At 50.4% G+C, this 19,210-nt stretch overlaps 4 protein-coding genes across 9 annotated transcripts in view; 3 read left to right on the top strand and 1 right to left on the bottom strand.

The window, feature by feature from the left end:
* The first annotated feature begins 159 nt into the window (after nucleotides 1–159).
* Nucleotides 160–8,422, top strand: ZMYND19 (zinc finger MYND-type containing 19). Its single transcript, XM_015645127.3, has 5 exons — nucleotides 160–267; nucleotides 1,335–1,441; nucleotides 4,491–4,631; nucleotides 5,504–5,684; nucleotides 6,898–8,422. The coding sequence occupies exons 2-5, from the start codon at nucleotides 1,341–1,343 to the stop codon at nucleotides 7,039–7,041; spliced, it is 567 nt and encodes a 188-aa protein (XP_015500613.1). The 5' UTR covers nucleotides 160–267; nucleotides 1,335–1,340; the 3' UTR covers nucleotides 7,042–8,422.
* Nucleotides 8,423–10,159: 1,737 nt separating this feature from the next.
* On the top strand, nucleotides 10,160–17,112 carry DPH7 (diphthamide biosynthesis 7). The gene is made up of 9 exons (XM_015645125.3): nucleotides 10,160–10,351; nucleotides 10,648–10,784; nucleotides 11,205–11,292; nucleotides 11,982–12,076; nucleotides 13,053–13,219; nucleotides 13,940–14,012; nucleotides 14,360–14,425; nucleotides 14,597–14,769; nucleotides 15,163–17,112. Exons 1-9 carry the CDS (start codon nucleotides 10,214–10,216, stop codon nucleotides 15,774–15,776), a joined length of 1,551 nt encoding a protein of 516 aa, XP_015500611.1. The 5' UTR covers nucleotides 10,160–10,213; the 3' UTR covers nucleotides 15,777–17,112.
* Nucleotides 17,113–17,347: 235 nt separating this feature from the next.
* MRPL41 (mitochondrial ribosomal protein L41) lies at nucleotides 17,348–18,290 on the bottom strand. The gene has a single exon (XM_015645126.3). The coding sequence runs from the start codon at nucleotides 17,995–17,997 to the stop codon at nucleotides 17,590–17,592; it is 408 nt and encodes a 135-aa protein (XP_015500612.1). The 5' UTR covers nucleotides 17,998–18,290; the 3' UTR covers nucleotides 17,348–17,589.
* Nucleotides 18,291–18,335: 45 nt separating this feature from the next.
* The window catches only part of PNPLA7 (patatin like phospholipase domain containing 7), a 100,608-nt gene continuing 99,733 nt past the window's right edge, over nucleotides 18,336–19,210 (top strand). For 4 of the 6 annotated variants that reach the window (XM_015644744.3, XM_033518441.1, XM_033518440.1 and 1 more), the window contains exons 1-2: nucleotides 18,336–18,556; nucleotides 19,155–19,189. In XM_015644744.3, coding sequence (XP_015500230.1) covers nucleotides 18,535–18,556; nucleotides 19,155–19,189 — 57 coding nt within the window. In that variant the 5' untranslated portion in view covers nucleotides 18,336–18,534. The remainder of the gene's footprint in view (nucleotides 18,557–19,154; nucleotides 19,190–19,210) is intronic. The other 2 variants (XM_015644743.3, XM_033518442.1) reach the window with 2 other exon arrangements.

Below are 19,210 nucleotides of genomic sequence, written 5' to 3'. Positions count from 1 at the left end.
ACCGGGGCCCGGGGTCTGTCCGACGGGTGGACGGGCCATGCTGTGCCGGGCCGTGCTGTGCATTACCGGGCCTTAGCAAACCATTGGGGCCGTGCCGGGCCCGCACGGGGCCTTAGGGAGCCGTGCGGAGCCGGGGCCGTGCCGGGCGGTCCCGAGCCGTGCCGGGCACTCCGGGGCCGCGCTGACGGCGCTCTCGTTGTGTTGCAGACCAAGTACACGCTGATCGACGAGCAGGACATCCCGCTGGTGGAGAGCTACTCCTTCGAGGTGAGGGACCCCGCCCGCCGCCCGCGCTCCCCTCGCGTTATTTGAGCGGTTTTTGTGGCTCCCCTGCCCGCCCGGGGCTGCCCCGGGGCCGGCGCTGCTCGGGCTCCCGCTGGGGCTTTTCCCTTTCCTCGTGCTCCAACCAAACAGCTCGGGGAAATGCTGTGCCTGCAGCTCCCCTGATTGGGGAAAAAAAGAACCAGTTTTAAGTTATTGAAGTCCCAAGCTGGAGGCTTCCAAGCAGGAAAAGTTCTGGTTCTGTTTTTTATTTCCAATTAGATGAGTGTTGTTTTAAAACATGTATTCATTAATTTGTTATGTAGTTTTTTATTTTCATATTATTTGTATGTATTTGGAGAACTGGTAATTTGTCCTTGCATGGTTTGGCAAATGTTAAAAATGTTTACTCTGTACTTAGTCTTGGATGAGGAAAACCTGTATTATTGTAACTGATTATGGGACCAGAAAAAAGTGTTTCATTTCCACATCCACCAGAGGAGGGTAAGTGGGTTCTACCAAGGCTTTGAAAGTGAAAGACAATGATTACAAAATCTTCAACAAATGAGGCTTTTTTTGGAGGAGAGACCATAATTTGCTGAATTTCTGCAGTGCAGTGGATGCTTTGGGGCTGCTCTTAGGAATTTTAGGAGTTTGGGCAGTGCTGCTGCCAGAGCACTCCCTGTTTGTCCATTCCTCCCCTCTGGCAGGCACTGTGTGTCTGTCCTGGTGCTGGTAACACACTGTGACTGTCCCAGATGTATCCCTTCTTGCAGGAAGGATGCCAGCCCCTCGCTCTCCCAGTGAGGTGGGTTTAGGGGCAGTGCAGAAAGCAGAGCCCTGGTGGCAGCACAGGGTCAGAGTGTGGATCCTGACACCAATCCCAGCCCCACAGCTGCATTCCTGCTGCTCTCTATCCATGCATCTCCTCCCAGCCCCGGGTGTGAGACAGCTCAGATCCCACCCAGCTCAAGGGACTGCAGGGACAAGTGTGAAGTGTTGGGAACATCCCAGTGGAGCAGGTGCTGTCTGCCCCGTCTGGGGTGATCTCACAGCTTTTCCCTTCCCTCTAGGCTCGGATGGAGGTGGATGCTGATGGAAATGGTGCTAAAATCTTCGCTTACGCGTTCGACAAGAACCGAGGCCGCGGCTCAGGCCGCCTCCTGCACGAGCTGCTCTGGTGGGTACTGCAGGGACAGGAAAACCAAGGGTTCAGTTTGCTGCCAGCAGCTTGTGTGGGGTGATTTCTCTGCCTCTAGTAACCAAAGTCCCCTCAGGAGAGGTGGAAACCCAGCACTGGGTGCCCACAGGACTTGGTTTTGCAGAGTTCTCACAGGGCTCAGCCTGTGAAATGTTCCAGAGACAGGTGAGTGGTTCATGGACACCCTGTGTGCACCTGAGAAATGCTGCCCAAACTTCAGCTGCTCCATTTAATAGGTGAAGACAAACCTTTGAAGGCTTGTTGTGGGGCTTTAACTTCTGATAACTTAAAACTTTGAGGTGTTTTTTTATGGCTTTCAGCAAAACTGCCTGAGGTGATGCTGCTGATGGCTCATATCAGCTGCTGCATCTTATTTTCCATACTCTGCAAATCCTTGAAATCCTTCACAGGATGAATGTTAAGTTTCAGGGGCCAATTTCCTCATTTGTGAGAGCAGCTCACCCACTGAGCTCATCCATTGCTCCTTCTGGATACGTTGATGGGTTTGTAGAAAAGATGGGATCTGCTGAAGAAATCTTTTTTCTTTTAAAAGCCTTTTTGGAAAAATTAAGCATATTTTCTATTCAGTTCCACATCCTTGGACGTCACAGTGCTCAGGATGCCCTTTATTGTTCCAGGTTACCTTTTATCCCCTAGAACCAGGCTCTGCACAGGAGGAAGGAGACAGGAAGCATATCAGATGATTATTATTATTTCCAATCTGCTTATAAATATGGATTTTAACCTGTGTCTGTTAATATTTAATCTTATGGCACATAAAACTTTGTTGAAATTACGGAATTGGCTGCAAATCACTGACAGCTGCTGCTAACTGTGAACCTCAGACAGTCATAATTATTATCTGTAAGTAGCATTAAACAGCACCTGGAAATTATTCAGGCCAATTGTTAAAGGCTGTGCAAGTGATGACAGCCCAGCTCTTTGTTTATGACACAGCCCAGCTATTGCTTATTCTGGCTTGTTTTACTCAAATTAGGAAGTCATTTGAGCATATTCAGTTAGGAAATTCAAATTGTGTCACTCAAGCATGGGGTTAAAAATGAGAGATTGTGTGTAATGGGGATTTTGGAGAGGCACAGAGGAAGGTGTCAGCTGCCAGACAAGCAGAGCTGAAGTTCTGAAGTTGCAGTCAGATTTTTAGACTAGAAAATATAAAATATCTCTGCTGTTCCTGTGAATTCCTTTTGCTCCTGAAGGTGTTTGTGTTGCAGGTCAGTGGCTGAGTCTCTGCAGGGGCTGAGAAGCTTCTGTTCCTTCTAAACAGAGCATTTTTGGGGCTGCTCTGAGCACAAACCAGGACTGGAGAGTAGTGGCAGGTCCTTTGCTTGGTGAGGAGGGGCAGTGCTGGAGGCTGGGGACCTGTGAGAGTCAGGAGAGCTGGGCAGAGCCTGGCAGTGATTGCACTTCCCAGGGCACTGCTTGGATGAATGCAGACCAAAGAACATGGATTACTGCAGGTGTAGGTCTGTAATTCAGTTGTTCTCTGCACATGAATCCCCAAAAACATGAAAAACCAACCCAATTGTTTGCTTCTGGTTTGAGATCAGTGAGTAGCATGTGGTAGATGGAAGTAAAATAGATTTTTTGAATTTTTTTTCTCTAGTTAAGCAGGTATCTTTGCTGATGTCATGAGGCCCTTGGGATAGAAAGCCTGGAGCTGCAGCAGTGACAGGGACCTTCTCCCAGAGCTCCCCTGCCCTGTGCAGAGGCAACTGTGGGATCAAAAGGCAACCAAGAGCTGGAAATCCCCAACATGAGCTGCAAAAATTCTTACAGAGGGAACTTCCTGATGGTTCTTCAGCCTCTCTGGTGCTTGCTGTGATTTCCACATGGAGTTTTGGCTCTCCCAGAGCAGGGTTTGGATGTGTCTGCAGAAGTCTCATCCCCTCACCCATTCCCTGTGGAGCAATCCCAGCTCTGTGCTCTGCTGGGTGTAGAGATGTTCCCTGGGGAACAGTAGCAGCAGCAGGGGATTAGTCATAAGTAATACCAGCTGCATGTTCAAAAAGACATCCAAGACCTGATTTCTGGGGGTTTTTAAGGGTTTTTTTTAAGAGCAGTTGCTATCTTGCTGCCTATAACAGGCTCAGTTCTGGTTCCTGGTGCTTGGAATTGCTGCGTCTGCAGTTGTATCCCAGCCCTGGGTTCTGAGCTGCTGAAATACCAAAAGAACAGAATCCAAATAATTCCATGAAAAGTCCTGAGGGAAGGGTTTTGCAGGGGGAGGCAGAAGCTCCAGCTCTGCAGGAGTTTTGGCTGCATTGCTGAGGCTGTTCCTCTGCCCCTTCTGCAAGGGACAAGGCAGGCTCTCCTCAGCCTGTCCTTCCTGCTCAGTTTGGATGAGCTGGGATGGTCAGTTGTGCCTGGGGAGGGTGTTTGACAGTGAACTTGATGAAACAGAGAAAGGAGAGGTGAAAAAAAGGGGGAAGGGGAAATGGAAGCTCTTAGAAGGCAGTAGGGAAGATTTTCCCCTGTAGTCCTGCCTTGGGTTTTGAGCAACTTTAGGGTGTTTCTTGGTCAATTGTGGAATCATTTGAGACTTTCAGTGTGTTACACACAATTAGAGTCTAAAAAGCTTTTGCATACTTAGTGAAACCCCTGTCCTGTTGCTGCTCAGAGATGTTTCTTGATAAATAATAAGCCCTGTGACTCCACACCAGCGCCACACTTAAACAAATGTGTCTGATAGAATTTCCTATGACAATAATAAACCAGTATTGGCACCTTTCAATGAACACTGTAATTCCATGGATCTCTAGCAGTAACTGGAAGACTCTGGAACTAAGCAGTATGCTTAAAGTTACTGTATATTCTGCATTTTGATTCAGCTAATTTCTAACTGAAATCACCTGCTGGAAAAAGGCACTTTCTCCTGGGAGTTGCCCTGTCTGAGGCAGCTCAGTGCCAGCAGATCCCAACTCACGTTGCCTCTGGAATTGCTGTGATCCTTTGTTTTTTAGCTATTCCTGTTCACCACTGACCTTCAGGTTGGTTTTGTCTCCTGCAGGGAGAGGCACCGGGGAGGGATTGCTCCTGGCTTTCAGGTGGTGCATCTGAACTCTGTGACCGTGGACAACCGCCTGGACAATCTGCGCCTCGTCCCGTGGGGGTGGAAGCCCAAGGCTGAGGAAATCTCTAGCAAACAAAGGTATGGCAGCACCTGGCAGGGAAAATAAAATCTCTTCAAATGTTACCTCCTTCCTGTAGTGATTTTTGCCTTGGCAGAGTCTTTTTGATTTAACTTTGGATGCTTTACACGTCAGTCTGTCCTGGGGCAGTCCTGTCCTGGTGCAGGGATGGTCTCACCCTTGGGGTTGTGCCAGGAGGATCAGGGAGCCTCTGTTCCCTCCCAGCTGAGCAGATCCTCAGGGAATCCTGCACATCTCACTGCCTTCAGCCCCTCAGGCACTCAAATTCCAGCGTGACCTGGGGCAGCTGCAGGATGCTCATGGTGGAAGTTGTGAGTTGGGGTTGGGCTCACTCAGGGCGAGTTCTGGGCTCAGCTTCCAGCAGCTTCCACAGGTTGGGTTTCATTCCGAGCTCTTCAAGCCAGGATGGATCTGGATAATCAGTGATGGCAAACAGTGGGAGACCCACAGACTTCACATCACACTCTTCTCCTGAAACACTAGCAGCAGCAGCTTCAGGATTGGGGTGTTTAGAGCTGATTAAACTGATTTTGAGAAGTTGTAGTGAATTACAAATGCTCCATGTGATGTTGGGGATTCATGAACAAGAAACAGACTTCAAACCAGAAATTAATTTTGACTTTGTGTGAATAATTTTGCACAGAGTTAATTTTGCTCAATGTAAATGTTTTTTGATTGATACACTTAACCTTTTGGGGTTTGCACTTAAGCTAAAATAACCTTAAAAATACCCAATATATATGAGTGGTATGTGCAGCTTAAGGCTAAATACAATGTTAACCCTACTTAATTTATTAATAAATTTGGAATCAGTTTCTCTGTATGATTATTAGAAATTAATACACCAAACTTGCACTTGTTTTTTTTCCAGGGAACAAAGTCTGTACTGGCTGGCAATCCAACAGCTTCCTACAGACCCCATAGAAGAGCAGTTTCCTGTCCTGAATGTAACCAGATATTACAATGCTAATGGGGATGTTGTGGAGGAGGAAGAGAACTCCTGCACTTACTATGAATGTCACTACCCTCCCTGCACAATGATTGAAAAACAGGTGGGTTCAGAGAGCATGGAATGCAAGGCTAATGGTGTGTGTAGGGATTTATTTGTTATTTAAAATGTAGAGCTTTACATGAGCCATTCAGTGGCTAAAAGCAATAATTTTCTTCCATTCAGGTTTTCTTTGGCTTGAACCTCCAGACCCTGTGATCATTTTCAGTTGGAGGGAATATGGGTTTGAATTGGTGTGCAGGGAGCAAGTGTGCAGCTGTGTGAGGCAGCAGGAAACATTGTGAGAGGGTTTGGATGGTTGTGGAATGAAAAAATAACCTGGTTACCATTTCCTGAGCAGAAGGTGAATTGCACTGGCCTTCATTCAGGGGAGAGCTGGGAGGAAAAGTTCTGCTGGAGGAAGATAAAGCAACATCAGGAGTGAGAGAATGAGCTGTGCAAGGGCTGTGCCTCTGTCACACAGATGCCTTATCTATAAACAAGGGCTTTTCTTGTGATAGCAGATGCTGAGTAGGCTAAACCCATTGTGTTCCACTTTCTGCTTTGGGAAAGGGAATATTTGTAAAAATGATCTTGAATTCCCTGTATTTGAAACAGAGGTAGCTCTGCCTTTTATTTGTCTGTGCCCAAAACTCCCTGGGTAACAATAAGTTTGGCAACGGCTGAGGACTTGTGCAGCCCTCCTGATAATTTCTGAATTTCAGGTGTTTGTAGTTTAAAACAGGACTGAAGTTGACAAAACAGCAGCATTGTGACAACAAATGTGTAATGCTCCAATATTATCTTTATTAAGCCCATTTCAAAAATGAATGGTTAGCCACAGAAATTGCTTCAAAGCCTTGTGGTTTTCTGAAGCTCATGGTGAGATGTTTGTGTTTCATAGAATCCCAGGCTGATTTGGGTTGGAAGGGACTTTACAATTCATCTCATCCCATGGCAGGGACACCTTCCACCATCCCAAGTTCCTCCAAGCCCATCCAGCCTGGCCTAGGACACTTGCAGGGATCCAGGGGTACCCATAACTTCTCTGGATGCTGTGCCAGGGCCTCACAGGAAGGATTTCTTCCCAATTTCCCTCTAACCCTGCCCTCCTTCAGCTTCAGGCTGTTCAGCTTTGTCCTGTCAGCTGTTTGTGACAGGCGTGGAAGACCTGGTCATGAAGCTCCTTGGGAAAGCTGCTGGGGTGTCTCCTGGGAGCGCTGCTGAGGTTCTCCTGAGCACTGAGCAGCCCCTCTAACACCATCTTTTGTTCCCAGTTACGTGAATTCAACATCTGTGGCCGCTGCCAGGTGGCGCGGTACTGCGGCTCGCAGTGCCAGCAGAAGGACTGGCCTGCTCACAAGAAACACTGTCGGGAGAAGAAAAGGACCTTCCAGCAGGAGCTCGGACCAGAACGATGACCGGGTGGCAGAGGCCTCTCAGCAGCAGGATTCCTTCCCAAAGGCATTGGACTCTTGCTTTTGCACAGTATGACAGACTGCTTATCAAAGCCAGAGGCACTGAAGAAAAACCCTGTGATGCTTGAGCAGAATGGCTGACTGGACTAAGCCAGCTCTGACTGGTGCTGTGGAAAGGGATCGGGTCTGCCCTTCCAGTATTATATTCTCAAGCAAAAAGACTACTGTGGAGGCTCCAGGCAGGAAGCTTCTCATTATTTATATGTTAATACGTTTGTAAACTCATGTACAGTTTTTGTTAGGAATTCTTGATAGCACTCATTAACTGTAATGTTCAGATGAGAACATGTTGTTGGCCTAAAAGTTAAAAAAAAAAAAAAAAAAAAGAACAAAAGTCATGTAGCAAAAGCTTTTCCTCCCATGTGGCAGAAGTGTCTGTGGCAGTGCCAAGGCCGGCGGGGCAGACTTGGCATCAGCACTTACTCTGGAGAACTCTGCATGGAAGCTCTATTTAAAAAAAAAGTACAAAAAAAGAGCAAAGTAAAGGTTGGAATGAATCCATGTCTGCTCTCTGGCTTTTTCCCCTTCCCTTCCAGCTGCCTTCAGAGCTCAGTGACCCCTGGCTGCAGGAAGTCCCTGCAGGGCAGGAGCGGTGCCCCAGGAGCTGGCGTGGGGCACGGGGACCCTCTGGGATCAGTGTCCAGGCCCTGCAGCCCTTGGAGGGGCCGCTGCAGATGGGCCTTGGAGCAGCCAGGATTTTCAGGAAAGCTGGATCAGCTTTCTGTTCCAAAGCCCTTGTGCAGAAGGCAGCGGTAGGGGAGCTCAGGTAGCAGCTGTGTGTGGATGTGGTTGCCCTCGTGGCTTACCCGTAGCGTAGCAAACACTCCAGTCATGTGCAGAGATGTTTAAATATCTAATACTGGGTAATTTGAATTATTTATTCACTTTTTTAAGAGTTGTCATCAATTCAAGAATCACTTTCTGATTTTTTATTTTTTTTAATGTAATGAGTAGAAGTATTGGAGGAGGATTTCCCTTGCAGAGCACATGCCTGTTTTTCTTTTCATGAATAACCTTTTTTTTCCATTTTTGCCTTAGAAATGTAAGGAACATCAGTTGAGTTTATGAAGAACTAAATGGATAATTTAGTGCCAGGTGCTAGTTGTGCTTCAGAGTAGAAGAATGTGAGCTGCTGAGTGCTTAATGCAGAGCCTTTCTTGGAGTGCTTAGTGAAAGTTTTTTTGTAAAAGCCGTTTAGAATTTTGATTTTTTTCAATCAGGATTCACTTTGCTACTTAGTGTTGCAATGTTGGTCTTGCTTGTATTCAGTTTGTTAGAAAATGGATCTGCTGTGGACTTCCAATATTATATTCTGTTTCTAATATCTGCACAGGAAGTTCTGAATCATTAACATTTTGGTGGGTTTTCATCCTTTGGCTTTAAGCATCTTGGGAAATAGTAAAGAACTTCTGGAACTTCCTGCTGGAAGTTCACTTGAAGGCACCTGGTCAAGTTGCCACTCAAACCACAGTTAGACTGTAACTTTTCTGTTCAGGCAACCCAAAATGCCCTTCAATATAAAAAAACCAAGCAGGACCCAATCCAATTTTCCTCTAATGGGAAATCTTTTTTTTAAAGGAATCATTAATTCTTTTCTTGAAATGAAATGCACATGTTCAAGTCATAAAATTTGCATGAGTAGTTTTGAAAAAATCAGGAGCAGGGGGACTGCTGGAGTCAGCAGAGACTGATGCACAGCAAAGGGAAGGACTTTCAGAACTGACCTGAAGATGAAAGGCTCAGCAGAAGAAAATGCAGGGAGTTGTTTGCATATGTGTTCCCTGTGAAAGAGCTGGTGGAGTTCACACAGGAATGCTTCCATATGGAGAGCTCAGCAGAGAATCTGTTCAGAACAGAAGTGCTTTGAGGAGAGATTAAAGTTCAGCTGAAATGAGCAGCAACAAGTTGCCAGGACCAGACGGTGCCACCTACGGCTCTGAGGGAGCTCAGGGATGAATAAGCTGAGCACCCAGCTGGGATGGTGACCTCTCCCTTGGTACAATGTCACAGCAAATGTCACAGCAGCTTCTGTGGAATTTCAAGGAATTTCAAACTACAGCCACCAGCACTTTGCAAATTCATGGATGCTGTGATGCTGCATTAATGGGTGAATACCGAGGAGGAGTCACTGTGGGTTTTGTACAAGGAAATCATGCTTCAAAACTTTACTGAAATTGCTTCAATTCCAGGCATCAACGAGCAGGGAAAGGGGGATTTGGTTGGGACAGTCTGAACTGCATTTACTGATGACTTTGCTCAAGGCACTTAAGGAAAAAAAGCTGCTGGTCAAAAAGGGAAATCATGTTTATCACATAGAAAAACAACTATTTAAGATGGGAGAGGAAGAGTAGAAGGGAGGAGTTTTTTGGTGGTGGGAAGTAAACAGCTGGATGCCCAATATATTTAAAAAAAAAATAGAAAGAAAGGAATGTATAATGGAACTGACAACATCCACTGAATGAGGTTATTCAGTGTATTAATACCATCCTAAAGGCTGAGTGAATTGCAGAAGGATGTTATGAGAGAGTGGGAGATGAAATTCCGTGCCAATAGATGGTTATGGGAAAACACCAAACGGCCAGGCCTGGGCTGGTTTCACTCAGCAGTGAGCCCTTTGGGTCTGCGGGATTTCCGCCAGGGGAACAGCGGCAATCCAGGAGAGGAGGGAGCGCTGGGAATGGCTGCGGGATGAGATCCCGAGTGTGCAGGAGCCGATCTCCGCCTGGGAAACGGAAAGGCGCAGAGCAGGGACCAGCATCGCTCCGAGGTACCAGCGGTACCAGCCCGTGTCTCCTCGGGAATTGCCGGGGGGGAAGCGAGGCGCTGGGAGGATGGCGAGGAGAAGCTGATCCCGCTTTTCTCCCGTGAGCAGCTGCCGGATTCAGGACAGGGCTCCCTCACCGGGAGGGCGCTGGAGCCGCAGCCCTTTCCCTCGGCAAGGACGCGTTGGGAAGGGGCTCGGGCAGGCGAGCGGAGCCCGGCCGGGGGAAGAGGCGGCTCGGCGGGAGCAGCTCCGCCCCGGGCCCGCCCTGACCGGGAAGCAGACGGGCGGCGGCACCGCCTCCCCGGAGCCTCCTGGGAGCCGCCCCGGCGGCGCAGCAGGGCCCGGCCCGCGATGGCCGCGCCGTGCAGGACGCGCACGCTGCAGGTGGTGGACACGGAGTTCAGCGCGGACGCGGTGGAGTGGTGCCCGGTGGAGGGCTGGCACAGCATCCTGGCCTGCGGCACCTACCACCTGCGCCCGCCCGACCAGGTGAGCCCGGCCCCGCTCCGGAGCGAGTCCACGTCCCCATCCCCGCCCGGCCGGCACCGTTCCGGGACGAACTCCCATCCCTGTCTCTGAGCCCCATCCTCGGTCCTGCCGGTCCCCGCTGGGCTGGGGTGGCTCAAGTGGGGGCAGAGAGGCTCCCCCGTGAGCGTGGCCGGCCCCGAATAGGCTGGGACTGGACAAGTGGGAGCTTCCGCCTGCTCCTCGCTCCTATCGGGATCTCGGGAGCGGAGGCAGAAGCGCGGCTGAGCTTGCCCTTTTCTTTCCCGTGTTTGCCACAGAGCGATTCCCGAGGGAGCAATGGGGCCTGTGACCGGACGGGGCGGCTCTACCTGTACCACTACAACGAGGAGCAGCCGTACATCCCTCTGACCGAGATCCAGCGCATCGACACGGCTGCCATCCTGGACATCAAATGGTAACGCTGGCCAGGCTCGGTGCCACAGCAGCACACTCTGATCCTCCAGGGATCCTTTTTTGGCATGGCAGCAACAGCAATAGTTACTAATGGAACAATTCCTGACTTCTTGGAGGGAAATACTTTCCAGTTTGCTCCAATGAGCAAAGACTGCCTTCTTTCTGTTTTATGCTTTCTGCTCACTTGGCTGGTCATGACTTTGTACCTCATTTATTTATATAATAACATATAGTAGATCTCCCCTGTACAGAATCCACAAAGCTGTGTGGGAACTTGAGGAGCCTGAGATTTTCTTAATGTGAGATTGCTTTAATCACATACCTTCTCCTTGTGCATGTTGGAATGGAAGTGATGGCTTTGCTCTCTTCCTAAAATACAAGAAAGATGGACATTGGAGACTTGTTTAATTTGATCTTTCAGGTGCCACATTCCTGTTGCAGAACATCCCATGGTTGGCATCGCAAACTCCATAGGTGCTGTGGAATTTTGCCACCTGACTGGAAGTGAGGTGGGTGGATGGCAATGCCTGCTGCTGAAGCTGGTTTTAACCCAAGTTTGATACATCTCCACATTTACTAGTAGTGTGCATAGGCTTGCAGTAAAGCTATGTGGTTTCCATGGCTTCCTCAGTGTGCTTAGCTTTTTTAATGCTTTTGTCTTCTGATGATTGTCATAAATTCAGTGAACTTGTTCATGGCAGCAGAGAGTTGGGTTGGGCTCTACCCACCTGCAAAGTCGGGAGGAGAGCCAAGAGGAAGGCAGAAGCAAACCCTGGAAACAAGCACAGCCTAACTGGGAAACAGCAGAAGGTGCAAACTGGGTAGAAGCAGGGAGGATTTTTGGAGTGGTTTCTTTCGGTGGTGAGAGAAGAGAGTGATCAGAGCCATTCTCACAGAGCAAAGAAAGCAGAGGCCAGTCTGTAAGGGAATTCAGCAGTCAGGTCATCACTTCTGCTGGACCTCATCACTCCCTGAGAAGAAGCAGAGTTTAAGGGAGGTTTGGTGGGAGATGAGCAGCAGAAGGGTGTGATCGTGTGTGTGCACGTTTGCCCCTCAGCCAGCACTGGGCGATTGTACAGTGCTGTGGGACCCTCATTTCCTCATCAGTCTCTGGAAAACCCGCTGTGGGAAGCAGTGCACCTGCTGCTATGTGCCTGCTGTCCTCCCAGTCTTAATCCATTCCTTTTGTTTCCAGTAGAAGAACAGCTGCATGTTGGAGCCACGCTTCAGGGTGGATCTCGGGGCACAGCGACTGGCCCTGTCCTTGGACTGGTCCACTGGGCGAGAGCAATGGTGAGGACGGGAGATGGAGGCTGGGGCTGGAGGCCAGGGTGTGTGGGACAACTGTCAGAAGTCATTGCTTAATGCTGTAGGGCAGATTTACTAATTAAAGCTGTTTCTGTGTGTCCTGTTTAATGAGTAAGTAGAATTGCCAGTTAGACTTTCTTCTTACATTCCTGCTTTTTGTCTCTGTCCTTTGTGATAAATGATGTCATGATGAAACACCCCTTTAAAACTGTCATTGTTGTCACTTCAGAGACCAATAACTTCTCCTTGTGTACATTGTTCACATCTCTGCAGGAAGGGGTGGCCCTGTATCTCTTATGTGGGAATTTGGGAGATTTAGTGTGGTTGAATCATTTGATAGAGAACTGGAAAGAAGTCCCAGGCCACCAAAGCAGTGCCTGCAGTTGCAGGTAACCAAACAGAAGGGACCTAGTTCATGTCAGGGAATGACAGAAAATCTGTGCACTGGCAATTGCAAAACATTTGCCAGTGCTCCAAGGTCATTGTGTCTAGAAACTGTAACTGTACTGTGGCACAGGAAAAGAGCAGGAAAGGTCAGGATCAGCCAGTGCTTTGGGTTTCAGTGATAGCAAGGAAATAAAACATCTCTTTGTACTCCAGAAGAGGGAAGAGGTTCTGAAAGGGCATTGTCAGTCTGACTTGGAGGAAAAAAAAACAACAAACCCTCTTCACATGGAATTTGTTTAGTGATGTAATGTGAAACATGTTAGAAGTCAAGTTTTGCATTCTGAGAAAGACAATGCCATAGTGGTTCTTCCCCTGGCATGGGTGTGAGTGGTTGCTCCCTGTGATAGCAGGGAGTGGTGGTCACTGGGGCAGGTGATTTTAAGATGAAGCTGAAAAGAAATGTATGATTGTGTCATTCCTGCCACCATGCTGCCAGTCTCTGTCAGTGTTTAGTTGAACCAAAATATCTGATTGTTGCAGTAATTCCTAATATTTTTTGTGTACCCTGCTGTAGTGGATGTCCTTTAAGAGTGATCAGCAGTGATTCAGAGGGGAAGCTGAATCTTTTCTCCATAGATGAATCTGCTCCTTCTGTACACGTCCTGAACCAGTGGGAAGCTCACAAATTTGAGGCCTGGATTGCTGCTTTTAATTACTGGGACACTGATATTGTGTATTCAGGTCTGGATGGGATGGGAATCTCCTTGGGGGCTGTTGGGGAGGGGGCCCCTTGTTTAGGGACGTGTTCCTTGGGTTTTTACTTTCCAGGGTTGGGTGTGCTGCTTGCATCACCTCTTGAAAGAGCTGGGGCCTCTGGTTAGGGGTGAAAGGCTTCTTTTCTTGATGGTGGAAAGTGTTTGGAGTTAATTAGGAGAGGCCAGTGTTTGAGCCCAAGTCTTTATGACTTACAATTTTTTTTCTTACCGAAGGGGAGGGTACCACCGTATTGATACCACGTGTGTTTTCTGTGGTGATGGGTATTGGGAGCCTCAATGTGATTTTTGGTGTGGCTGTTAAATTCTGTGAAAGCCCAGGGCTGGAAAGCATCAGCCGTGTGTCACAGACTGCCCTGAGCAGGAGGGACCCCCAGGATCACCCAGCCCAGCTCCTGTTCCTGCCCAGACCCCCCAACATCCCACCCTGGGCATCCCTGGAGCTCTGGCAGCCTCGGGGCCGTGCCCATTCCCTGGGGAGCCTGGGCAGTGCCAGCAGCCTCTGGGGGAAGAACCTTGCCCTGATCTGCAGCCTGAGCCTGGCCTGGCCCAGCTCCAGCCGTTCCCTGTCCCTGTCCCAGAGCAGAGACTGGAGCTGCCCCTCGGGAGGAGGCTGCAGACCCTCGGCACTGCCTTGCTCCACGCTCAGGGCTGGTGCTGAGGGTCACAGTGTTTTGTCCCTGGGCAGGAGGGGATGACAGCCTGCTCAAGGGCTGGGACACCAGGTGCAGTCCGGAGGCTCCAGTCTTCACCAGCAGGAGGTAAGTGAGACCTGTCCACACCCAGCCCTCCAGCAGTGGGGTGGGGACGCTGCTGCCCTGCCCCTCCCCAAACCACTGAATTCAGAGATGTGCAGTGACAGCGGATCCTGGTTCTGCTTCCCTTGGGAAATGGAGACATATATAATTTTTTTCATCAAAACAACTTCAACAGCTTTTGTCCCTGGGAAGGCTGTTGGACTGTGCAGATGGAACTCTGTTTGGGTGGGTCACTGGAGTGCAATTTTAGCTAACCACTCTTGAGACACCTTGATGAAATAATGTGGACTCAAAATCCTTGAAATTCAAGGAAGAAGCCCTTCTCAAATTGCTGTCTCTTCCCTCTGCAGACATTCCATGGGTGTGTGCAGCATTCAGTGCAGTCCCCACCGGGAGAATCTCCTGGCCACAGGCAGGTGAGTCCCTTTCAGCTGCTCTTCCCTGGTGTGACCAATCTCCTGTTACCTGAAAGTGCTGCTGCCTCTTCAGAAATTCCATGTGGTGCAGAGCACATGGTCTTTCCTACCTTTCTTCTGTGCCCTGACTCAGCTGTGCTGCTTTTCTGCCTGTTTGTGGTGTGTCCCCAGCTACGACGAGCACGTGCTGCTGTGGGACACCCGGAACATGAGGCAGCCGCTGGCTGACACCCACGTGGAAGGTGGGGTGTGGAGGTTGAAGTGGCACCCCACGTGTGATTTCGTGCTCCTGGCAGCCTGCATGCAGAGTGGCTTCAAGATCCTCGACTGCCGTGGGAGCCTGGGTGAGTGCCCAGGGAACAGGGGTGCTCCAGGGCTGCTCTCCTTCACTGCCTCCAGGTTCAGGGGGAGCTGGAAGGACTGAGGTGATGTATTAACTCCATCTCAGTGTCACTATCTGTGTGTAAATCTCTCATAAGTTCTTTTCACGGGAGGAAAGCCTTTGTGTTTGGTGTGAGGGCACAACCGTTCTGGGTTTGTATTCACTGTGATGGTTCAGAGAGGTGCTTCTGGCTGTCAGATGGTGCTTTCCTTTTAGCAGGAGTCACTGACCTGCTGGAAAATCAGTTATTGCCTCGGGAAGGAAGTGCTTTGCAGCCTGGTTAATCCAGAATAGCATGAAAAAAACCACAACTTGGTTTTTAAATAATTTCATTTATCTTTTTCTTTTTTTAAAGCGGAAAACACAGAGGAATGTATCATCCTGTCATCCTATGTCCTGCACAATTCCTTGGCCTACGGGGCTGACTGGTCAAGGCTGTGTCCGAGGGATTCCTTGCCTGCAGGCCAGGACCTTGCTGCTGCGTGCCAGCCTTCGGAGGAGCTCGTGGGAGCATCAGGGCAAGGAGACGAGAGGCTGAATTTGCAGGTCCAGAACCTGAAGATAATTTATGAGTCTCCTACAGCTACTTTTGATGTAGTCCTGGAGGAGGAGAGTGAAAGCCCTGCTGTGGCACTCACAGCAGGGGCAGAGCCAAAGCTGGCTGGGGATCCTGGACTGGTCAAAGGCTCTGGTTTAAAGGGAAGTTTAGATTTGGCTGCCCAAGGGGCAGATCTGGGGTCAGCCAGCAGCTCTGACTCAGGAACCAAGAGACCCAATGGAATGGGCCTGGACAGAGGCAGTGACTCAGCCAGGTCTCCAGACAGCCCCAAAGAAATGAGCATTGTAGCCACCTGTTCTTTCTATGACAACATCCTCCACGTCTGGAAGTGGGAGATGAGCCTGGTGACCCCTCCAGATGTGCCAAGTCCTCGATCTCCATCCGAAAGAACAGCTGAAAGTTTGCATTGACCAGTCCCAAGGAAAGAGGGAGGAAAACTCCTGAACTGAGAACGACAGCTGAACTTAACACTGTAACTTCTGCTGGGCTTCCCCATCTTACTGCTGAGCTTGGGAGTTCTTCAAGGCCAACACTGATGGAATTCCTGGTGTTGTATTTTCAGCACAGAGGGGAGCCTTTGCTTAGAGGCCTGTGGTCATGCCCAGACATGTTTATTTAGTTTTTCCCTTAATGTACCAGTTCCAAGTGGAACAGCCCTCCTCTCACAGGCTGCTGCTTTGTACCTCAGATCTGAATCCTTTCAAGGCTGGTTTGCATTTCACAATGGATCTGTTAAGCCTGTTCTGCTTCCCTCACAAAACACTCGCCTGTGCTGCTGTGCAGACCCAGTAAGTGATCAGAAGGTTTCATGAATGTCTCAGAAAAGCCCCTGAGCTTGGTTGTGTGATGGGTGTGCCTCTGGAGAAGAGCTCAGCCAGGCCAGACACTGCAATGTGCTCACAGTGATGTTTAACAGACAGAAGTTCTGGTTCAGAAGGAAGTGCAAACTGCCTGGAGTGATGGGAAGCGCTGTGGCATCCTCCTTGTGAGGATCCTGGTGCTTCTCCATCATTTTGCATCAGACTCATCACCTGACTGCAGACTCCATCATTCCCAGCTGAGCACACCCTGGTTTAGATAAATCCTGTAGTGACCCCACCATGTTTTAGTGCCACTCAACCACCCCCATGGCCTCTCAGTATCCAGCTCATGCCTTCTGCTCTCCACAGAGCCACCTTTAGGTCCAAAGTCAAGCTCAGTTTTTAAAAGGTGAACAGCTTTAAGATCAAAACCTCCAAAAAGTTTAAGTGGTGTTTCTTGACATCTTTTTAAGTTTAAAATAAGAACAGAATACCAAAATCTTAACAGCATTGCCCTACCTACCTCCAGGAATGGCTGCAGGATTTCTCATGGTTGCTCCATTAGCTCTCTTTTTTTTTTCACTGTGAACTATCAGCAAAACACCCTTTCTGGAGCATTTTCTCTATTCCTAGAAACAAAAAACCAGCTTAAACTAGATCAGTAACTTTTAGCTTGCATGGTTTGTCTTTGAGGGTCCTAAAGAATGAGTTGTCTGGAGGGAAAGAAACACCAGCAACAGTGTAACAGTGCTGCAACTAAATGAGGTCCAGCAGATGAGAACTTTGCTGTTTAGAAACCCCCTTCTCAAGGGTGAATGTGTATTTTAGCAAACATTCTGGAGCACTGTTACATGAAGATTCATATTAATAATGAAAACAAGAGCTTTTGCTAAAGAAAAATCATGCTATTTTTGGATGTTTCTAAAATAAAATCAATATAAATGATTATTCTTTTTGTGGTTTTTTTTGAGTTTTAAAAATAAAATGACAGTCCTTATGAGGACCTTCTGCCTTGGCCTGGGATGGCTCAGGCTCCAAGGGGTGAATGTTTTTGGGGAGTCTGAGTGGATAATCCAGTTTCCTGGGAAAACCGAGGGCAGCGAAGCTGGAGCGGTGTCTCCGACTGGGACCAGCCTGGCCTAAAGCCAGACGTTTTCAGTTTTAATTTGAAAGCTTAAAAATTAAACTTTGTGGTACTTTTTATTTAGAAAAGTCACGGACCCCTCACTACCCCCAGAGATGGCTGTGCTCACCAGGCACAACTATCTCCCAGAAGAACTGCCAGTCATGGGTGGGAAACCAAACCGCAGATTTCCTCCAGGACTTAAATCAGATATTACAGAGGAACAAGGTAGAAAGATTTACTTTAATGTTCAGTGGGAGAGCCTGTCCAGTGCTGGCCGGCGGTACCACTGCCCGCTCCCTACCGCACGTAGTTCTTGGGGAAGAGCTGGAAGAGCTTCCCGTCCTGTGTGGGCTCGAAGCCGTACTTCTCCAGGTTGTTGGGGTCGAATTTGCCGTCCTTCACGTCCTTCTCGATTCGCGGAGCCACCAGGTCATCGAAGAGCTGCTTGGCCGTCATGGGCGGCTCGGTGCCCTCGGGGGCGCGGTACGACACGTAGGGCCGCAGCTTGAAGCCCGTCAGGTCGGGCACGATGAACTCGGGCACCATCTCCTTGACGAGGAGGAACTTCTTGTTGCGGGTGAGCACGCCCAGCTTCTTGGCCCCGCGGCCCTTGTTGTAGCTCCGGGGGCCGCGCTTGCTGGTGAACGGCGACATGCGGTCGGCGCCGCGCACCAGCCCGCGGACTAGCTGGGTCAGCAGCCCCATGCCGGGCACCGAGAGCCGGGCCCTGCAGGCACCGGGGAGGCAGCGAGCCGGGCCGGTCCTTGAGGGCAGCCGGGAGCTCACAGAGATCGGGTCGGTCCCCGCACGCACCGAGGAATTAGCGAAGCCGGAGCGAGTCCCAGAGAGCACCGGGGGGACTCGGCCAAGGCGGAGCCGGTCCCTGCGAGCACCGAGAACTCCCCGAACCGCACCGGGACCGGTTTCCCCTCACAACCCCGAGCTGCCCGACCGCGCTCTGACCACCGCACACCCCAACACCTCCCGCTCCCATTGGCCGGGCCCCGGCAGCCAATCCGCAGGGCCGATACTGACCCGTGCTCCCCGCGCGCCGAGCGGCTCCTGGGGGGCTTTCCCCGCCAATCAGCGGCGTGGGCGGGGCCCGGCGCGACCGCGCCCCCTGGCGGAGGCGGGCGGGGTCTGCGCTCTGCGCCCTTCGCCCCCGGCGCGGCGCCCCGAGACCGCCCGGGCGGGACAAGGGCCGGTACCTGTACTGACACTGACACCGGCACCGGGACAGGGATGGAGGCGGCCACGGGAGTAGGTGAGAGGGTGCCCGGAATCGCTGCAGCGCGACGGTGGGACCCGGGCCTGGCGGACCTGTGGAACCGCGCGGTGCCCCCGGCCGGTGCCGGTGCCCCAGGCCCGGCGGGACGAGCTTGTTTTGTTTGAGCCCGTGTCCCGAGCTGTGACCTGGCGAAAGCCGGGCAGAGCACACGGGGCTGGCCGGGAGGGTGAGCCGTGTCCAGCCGGGGGGAGCAGGAGGGGGAGCGGGGCTGCCCTGGCCGCAGCCCGGTGCCCGCTCCCTGCCCGGGCAGTGCCGCTGCTGTCCCCGGGCACTGCCCGGCCCGCGTTCCGGTGGTTGTGTTCCGTAGGGAGCACGGATGGCTCTGGCTGTCCCGCCGGGCTGGAGGCTCCCGGCGAGTTCCTGTTTAAATTCCCGTGGCTGTGGAGAAGTTTGTTCGGGAGAAGTCCTGTCCTTCAGCGCTGGGCTTTGTTGCTCAGCACAGAGACAAAGGGACGATAAAGTTAAAAAATTGTTTTTCCCCTTGTGTTGTTGGAGAGTTTGGGTCGGAACTGCGGTAATCTCTGAACTCAGCCTTCTGTCTTTGTTTTTATCTTTGCTCCTGCCACACCTCCAGACATGGATGAAGGAGACAACAGCACCAGCCTTGAGGTACAATATGCTTGGTTCTTG

This window comes from Parus major, chromosome 17, assembly GCF_001522545.3.
Source record: "Parus major isolate Abel chromosome 17, Parus_major1.1, whole genome shotgun sequence".
Taxonomy (NCBI): Eukaryota; Metazoa; Chordata; class Aves; order Passeriformes; family Paridae; genus Parus; species Parus major.
Note: the sequence above shows the minus strand (reverse complement) of the source record. Positions and strands in the feature narration are given on the sequence as shown.